Source organism: Nuphar pumila, chromosome 7 (assembly GCF_984573655.1).
Source record: "Nuphar pumila chromosome 7, dmNupPumi1.hap1.1, whole genome shotgun sequence".
In the NCBI taxonomy this organism is placed as follows: domain Eukaryota; kingdom Viridiplantae; phylum Streptophyta; class Magnoliopsida; order Nymphaeales; family Nymphaeaceae; genus Nuphar; species Nuphar pumila.
In genome coordinates, this window is record NC_143255.1 from 105,843,143 (window position 1) to 105,850,783 (window position 7,641).

Sequence of the window (7,641 nt, forward strand, 5' to 3'; positions counted from 1 at the left end):
GATCCAATTTAGAAATCCAAATCCATTTGAGATGAATCCAAGATTCAATTTTAGAAATCCAAATCCATTTGAGATGAATCCAAGATTCAATTTTAGAACTCCAAATCCATTTAAGGATCCATGATCCAAAACCATTTGAGATGGATCCAAGATCCAATTTAGAAATCCAAATCCAAACCCATTTGAAATTAATCCAAGATCCAATTTTAGAAATCCAAATCCATTTATGAAGGATCCATGATCCAAATTTAAAAATCTAAATCCAAATCCATTTGAGAATGATCTAAGATCCAATTTAAAAATCCAAATCCATTTGAGATGGATCCAAGAACCAAATTTGAAATCCATAAATCTATTCAAAAACCAATAGTTATTTCAAAAGAAATCTAATTTTTATTGGATGATATCAAGAATCTTATTTTTAATTAGAATGAACCACAACTATCATGGTTGTATGAATTTATCAAAAAAAACAAATTTTCATATCACACATATTTTGAGCATTCATTCTCCCATATCCACATGAATCAAATTCAAAAATTGAATTAAGATTTAGACATATTCTTTCATACGAATTTTCAAGAGTATAATTTTCCTCTTGTCATTAGCCCATGGATTTTAAAAAATCTTTTAAAACTTGAATCAAACATGACTTGTATAATTCTAAAATTCATGAATGCATATATCAAGAAATTGCTTTATAATACTAATTAAACATCTTCATGGTGATAGACTATCATTAAGACATGTAATTCATTCCACTTTTCATAGAAGCATCATAAAGAAAATCATGTATCTTAAATAGGGATAATAACAAAGACAAAAAGCATAATAACAACTCATTTCATAATCCTACATGTGTTATGGAAACATTTGCCTATATGGATGAAATAAAAATTAGGGAAGAAAATAGAAATTGAATAATATCAAGATGCATAAAGGATAATTTCACTTACCTTGACTTGGGACCTAGGCTTGTACCTCCTCTTGCTTGGACTCTTTCAAAGCACAATAAGAATATGGAAGAGTTTCTAGAGAGACACCCCTCACTATTCTTAAGTGAAGAAAGAAGAGAACTCAAAAACTAAAAACTAAAACTAAAACGAGAGAAGAAAACAAGAAAGAAGGAAGAGAAGAGTTTCTTGGATGCTTGAAACTCTCCATTTGAGGGGGTATTTATAGGGGGAGAGTCATGATTACTTTTGAAATGGAGGGTTGAGATGAATTTTAAATAATCATTGGTGGAGATGAACTCATCTTACTTTTTCAACATTTTTCTCCCAAGCATAACCCTTGACCCTAGTAAGAAGACCTATTAAGCTAGCCTTTCTAGTTTTGGTGGAAATATTTTTAGATTTAGTAGATACACTACAACAAAGCAGTAGATTAGCGACGACCACATTTCGTCGCTAACATTGGTAGCGACGGATTAGCGACAATGAGGCGACAGTATGCTTACGTCGCGAATATTTCGACGCTAACTGGCGACAGAATTATTTCGTCGCCAGGTCCGTCGCTAATTGCGACAGACTAACGAGCGCTGTATTCCGTCGCCAATCCGCCGATACTAAACGGCGACCACGGCTTGGCAATGGATTTACGTCCGTCGCTAGATTTATATGGATAGCGACGGATGGTTCCGTCGCTAATCCATCGCAAACACGAAAAAAAATTTAAAAAAATTATTTGAAAATTAAATACCGAGAACTGTACAATTTCTATTTCCTGTACAATTTATATTTCCTGTAAATAAAAAATAAACCACACAAAAAAATTCATATAACAAGAATCTACAACAATTAATCGTTTCACCTTAAAATTAACAAGTTTAATTATTTACAATTCAACAATTACAATTAGGAAACATAAAAAAATAGAACTTCTTCAACACAGTCCTCTAATCATCGCCAAGATTTTGTGCGTCTTCTTGTTCATTGTCTTTATCTGTCCCTTCAGCTCCACTACGCTGATTATCGCTAGCAGCCTACACAAGAAAAGAACAGTCAGTATTGATAAACAAAATATAATGAAATAAATTACACACTATATGTGATTCTATCATGTGCTCATGTGTGATCTAAGGCAATAAAAAAACTCTATATGTGATTCTATCATGCTCATATGTGCTCTAAGGCAGACAAAAAGTTATATATATATATATATATGATTCTATATATATATATATATATATGATTCTATATATATATATATATGTGATTCTATCATGCTCATATGTGTGCTAAGGCAGTCAAAAAATTGAATATGTGATTATAGCATGTTCATATGTGTTCTAAGGCATCTAGAAAAACTCTATATGTGATTCTACCATGCTCAGATGTGCTTTAAGGCAGGCAAAAAACTATATATGTGATTCGATCATGCTCGTATGTGTGCTAAGGCAGTCAAAAAAATGAATATGTGATTATAGCATGCTCATATGTACTCTAAGGCAGGCAAAGCAAAAAAATTTATATGTGATTCTATCATAAATGATATATAGCATGTTTATATGTGTTCTAAGGCAGTAAAAAAACTCTATATGTTATTATAACATGCTCATATGTGTGCTAAGGTAGTCAAAAAACTGAATATGTGATTATAATATGTTCATATGTGTTCTTAGGCAGTCAAAAAACTGAATATGTGATTATAGCATGCTCATATGTGCTCTAATGCAGTCAAAAAAACTTTATATGTGATTCTATCATGCTCATATGTGTTCTTAGGCAGGCAAAAAAACTTTATATGTGATTATAGCATGCTCATATGTGCTTTAATGCAATAAAAAAACTCTATATGTTATTATAGCATGTTCATATGTGCTCTAAGGCAGTCAAAAAACTGAATATGTGATTATAACATGCTCATATGTGTTCTTAGGCAGGCAAAAGTTATATATGTGATTCGATTATGCTCATATGTGTTCTAAGGCAGACAAAAAACTGAATATGGGATTATACCTGAGAGGGACCTGGAATCGAAGATCCCCTATCCTGAACAGCGGCCTTGATCTCATTTCGGAGAAAGGGGGCGATGGTGTATTGGAAGTAGTTATTCAGTGATTCATTAACGATCTGGCGTACATCATCACCAGAAAGAATAGTCGGCTGCTTGGAGCTTATGTCGGCGCAAGAAGTCGGTGAGCCGTAACTGGAAGAACCAATAACTGGTGAAGTGTTCATATTACTCCCAAACCCGAACACGCGACCTTTTTTGGGTTCACTTGCTGCAGTCACCCATGCTGTAGGATCAAATGATGGATGCTGAGTAGCGTCATCGCCATATCGCTCTACCATATGTTGCTCATATGCCTCCTACAAAATAATGTTTAAAGTATTCATTAATAATTAATGATAACATTATGATAACTTGCATATATATTGCAATGATTATTAATAGAATTAATGCATACCATTGTCATTCTCGCCTTCTCTGATACGAAGACTCCCGTGGTCTTCCGTTTATGTGTTTCTACAAACACATCCTTATATGGTACACTGCCTCCTTTTTCTGCTTCCTGCGAAGTTAAATGACAAAAGATTTAGTACACAAGTTTGCAACAATACTTATAAAATTAATATTATATATTGATGAGTTACCATTTTCTTTAGGTGGCTCCCAAATGTCTTAGATCCACCTATGTGTAGATGGGCTTCGGGCATCTTCGATCGATTTTGTGCAGCCTCGCAGAGCGATTTCTAAATGCATCTCCCGCCCACTTATCGCACATTTCATCCCAGTAATCTCTCCTGATAGTAATAGGACCATGGCCCTTTCACAGTAATGGATCATCTACTACGTCAGATGTTTTTTTTGTTGCAGTCTTCATAGTGTGCAGCATGTCTGCAAATCGATTGGCAGACACCTTCTGCCACACCTTCCTTGCATCATTTTCTTCCACCGTAGTTGCGAAGTGATTCGAAGCCTACAAATATTTTCAGAAAGTTAGTAGACATTGCTTAAATAAATTAAATATGAAACACATTAACTATGAGGAACAATTGTATACCATGAATAAGGACCACAATCTGTCTAACACCTCCTTTGGGTACTCTTTCCATTGAGCAACTGGTCCTGGTAGATGTTGAAGAAGTGAATTCCAAATCTCCCGTACTACTTCTTGTGGCTCAAACCTCGTGCTGCACATGAATTGTTACATAGTAAATATCAATATAAAAAATTTAAAAGATATACAATAATTGAAAACAAAATACTTACGGTCGATTATCAATATACACTATTCGAATGAGTCTTCTTGTGTCAGCCTGAGAAGACCCTGTTTCCTGTGTTGGCTCTTGACTTGTGTGATCAACTGATGTAGGTGGGTCGTGTACAGGCGCAACATCATCTGTAAAAAAATACATTAGAAATTCTCAGAATGCGCATTTGAACTAATCAAGCATCCAATTAGTTATATGATATACCTATCACAGGAGCCCGTGAAGATGAAGGTTGGGCCTGACTACTACTGAATGAGCGACCACTATAACCTCCACGAACCATATTCTAACAAATAACATATGCCATACAATACATTCAAATAATTCACATCAAGTATTACAATGCATTCAAGTCATTCACATCAAGCATTGCAATGCATTCAAATAATTCAAATCATTCACATCAAGTATTGCACTAATTCAAATCATTCGTTGCATAAATTATAATACATTCAACTAATTGAAATCATTCACATCAAGTATTACAATGCATTCGAATCATTCGAATCAAGTATTATAATACATTCAAATAAAATTTTTAATCATTCACACCAAGTATTGCAATACAACTCACATCAAGTATTACAATGCATTTAAATAGAGGTTTGTAGTATAAGATTTTGCTCACTAGCTTGAGAATTCTTCCTCGTCACTAGTTTGACTTTCTTCTTCTTCTTCTTTTTCTTCATTGTTTGCCTATCCACTTGGTACATCATTTGGATCACATTCCTCTATGAATGTTTCATCGGCCAATGGAGATATGACATACATATCATGCGCAACATCGTGACCATAAGCGAAGTCATAGACATCATCTGATTGATAGTAATCACTGTCTTCAGCTAACTCATCTTCCTGTAACTGATCATACTCGGGGTATAGTTTGGATTTCACCTTGCAAACTGCCCACCATTCATTTCTATCTGACTTTTTTATACTCGGATATGAAGTATAATAAACTTGTTGAGCTTGCGAGGCTAATATGAATGGTTCATATGTTCCAAACCTGGATTTATGATTCACCTCCACAATGCCTGAAGCTTTGTCGAGTCTTGTTGCAGTTGGATCAAACCAATGACACTTGAATATCGTAACTCTGTTATTTATGCCTAAGTAAGTCAACTTCATTATTTCCTCTATAACACTGTAGTAATCATGTTCATTTTCACCGTAGCTGCTACCCTTGACACACACGCCACTATTTATCGTTGATTTGTTTATACCGTAGTCTTTTGTATGGAATTGGTAACCATTTACGATACACCCATTGTAGCATTGCACAACTTTGGTTGGACCATTTTCTAAATCACATATTCCTTGATCTTTAACATCACCATGGCGAACCTACGCACAGACATAAACAATGATTGTGATCACGATCAATTAAGTAACTTAGTGTTGTTTATAAGTACAAAATTTATGTTAGCTTCTTTACCAACTGTTTCAACCACTCCACAAACTTAGTTTCACGTTCTTTTTGTACTTCTGCATCAGTGAGATGTGAAACTTCACTTTGCAACTCCAGATCAAATCGTCTGCAAACCACAAATACTTATATTACCGAGCCATGTATCCACATATAGAACATAAAAGGATTTATAATTGAGTTGCATATACATATACTTACTCGATGTATGGGTCGATCGCTGAGCAATTAAAAAGAATATAGATGTGTGTTGCATCTTGCTCTCGATCTGTCAATAGCCTTGATCGGCAACTACCAAATACATGCCCAAGTGGTTGAAATATCGACAGCTTGTCAGCTACAGTTACTTGTTCTCCATCATCGTTACGGGGCGGGCATGTGTAACATGTTGGAATATGAGGTTCGAAGTACATAGATAAGAAATTTGAAATCTCTTCTAAAGTGTATGCCTCACAAATAGAGCCTTCTACTCTGGCTTTATTATGAACCTTTTTTTTTAGGTCGAACGTGCATCTGACAATAATATACATTTCAAATTTTAAATATCTGTCATTAAAGAGACAAATATAAAAAAACATATACCTTTCAAATGGGTACATCCATCGATATTGCACAGGGCCACCAACCCTTAGTTCATATGGCAGATGTATGATCAAATGTTCCATAACATCGAAAAATGCTGGCGAAAATATCTTTTCTAGCAGACAAACAGTGGTGATGACAGAGTCCTCGAGATTCTTTACATCTGATACAACGACCTCCGATGCGCACAATGTTCTGAAAAATCCGCTCAACTCAGACAATACCCCCCATATAGGTTTGTCTAACATATCATGGAATGCTAGGGGTATCAATCGTTGCATAAAGATATGACAATCATGGCTCTTCAACCCATATAGCTGTCCATCGTCAATCTTCATAGCCCGAGCAATGTTAGAGACATATCCATCTAGAAATCTCAGTTGTCTCAACCATTGACATACATGTTTTATTTGATCAGGTCCGAGCACGTACTTCGCCTTTGGTTTCAGTACTTTGCCATTATACTCTTTGAGTTCCAATTATGGTCTTTTACATATTAATTTTAAATCCATACGGGCCTTCGGATTGTCCTTCGTTTTTCCTTTAATATTCATTACTGTATTGAACACATTATCAAACACATTTTTCTCTACATGCATCACATACAAATTATGTTGTATCAATAGGGTCGTCCAATACGGTAGTTCCCAAAAAATAGATTTTTTCGTCCAATTGTGATCCTTCCCAAATCCACGGAAGGGTGTAGGACTGCGAGCATATGTTAATACATCTGGAAAGTATCGCAATCTTCTTAGAATCTCTATGCCGGACAATCTTGAGGATGGACCTTCCGTTTCAGTTGTGCCTGCTTTAAATGCATTATTTTGACATCGGAACGGATGATCGCTAGGTAGAAATTGACGATGGCACTCAAACCGGCAAGACTTCCTTCCATGCCTCAATCTAAAAGCTTTGGAATCCTCCATGCAGTACGGACAAGCCAACCTCTCATGTGTGATCCAACCAGATAACATACCATATGCAGGGAAGTCACTGATTGTCCATAGAACAACGGCCTTCATGTTGAAATTTTGTTTTTTGTGGGCATCATACGTGGTAACACCGTCATCCCACAGTACTTTTAGTTCATCAATCAATGGCCTTAGATATACATCAAGATTTTGGTCAGGTGAAGTCGGACCAGGGATCAACAGAGACAAAAAAAGATTTGGACGTTTCATACACAAGCTTGGTGGAAGGTTGTATGGAGTTACAAATACTGGCCAACATGAGTATGAAGTTGATCTACCCCCAAATGGATTAAATCCATCTGTACATAGACCGAGTCTAACATTTCGCACTTCCATTGCGAAGTTCTGATGAGTACGATCAAAGTGCTTACAAGCTTCAGCGTCAACAGGATGCGTGATCTTGTTTTCATCATGTCGAACTTTATTTGCATGCCATCTCATG

General features: G+C 35.6%; 1 protein-coding gene across 1 annotated transcript; it reads right to left on the reverse strand.

The window, feature by feature from the left end:
- Positions 1–1,791: 1,791 nt before the first annotated feature.
- Positions 1,792–3,427, reverse strand: LOC149832772 (uncharacterized). The gene is made up of 2 exons (XM_090012583.1): positions 2,961–3,427; positions 1,792–1,984 (listed from the first exon to the last, which is right to left on the reverse strand). The coding sequence occupies exons 1-2, from the start codon at positions 3,294–3,296 to the stop codon at positions 1,898–1,900; spliced, it is 423 nt and encodes a 140-aa protein (XP_089868709.1). The 5' UTR covers positions 3,297–3,427; the 3' UTR covers positions 1,792–1,897.
- Positions 3,428–7,641: the final 4,214 nt, after the last annotated feature.

Excerpts from the sequence above, each read along its gene's own strand:
- LOC149832772 (XM_090012583.1), bottom strand. The coding sequence starts at position 3,296 with ATGGTAGAGCGATATGGCGATGACGCTACTCAGCATCCATCATTTGAT. Across the intron at positions 1,985-2,960 it reads CGATTCCAGGTCCCTCTCAG|GCTGCTAGCGATAATCAGCG; the intron begins GTATAATCCCAT and ends TTTCTTGTGTAG.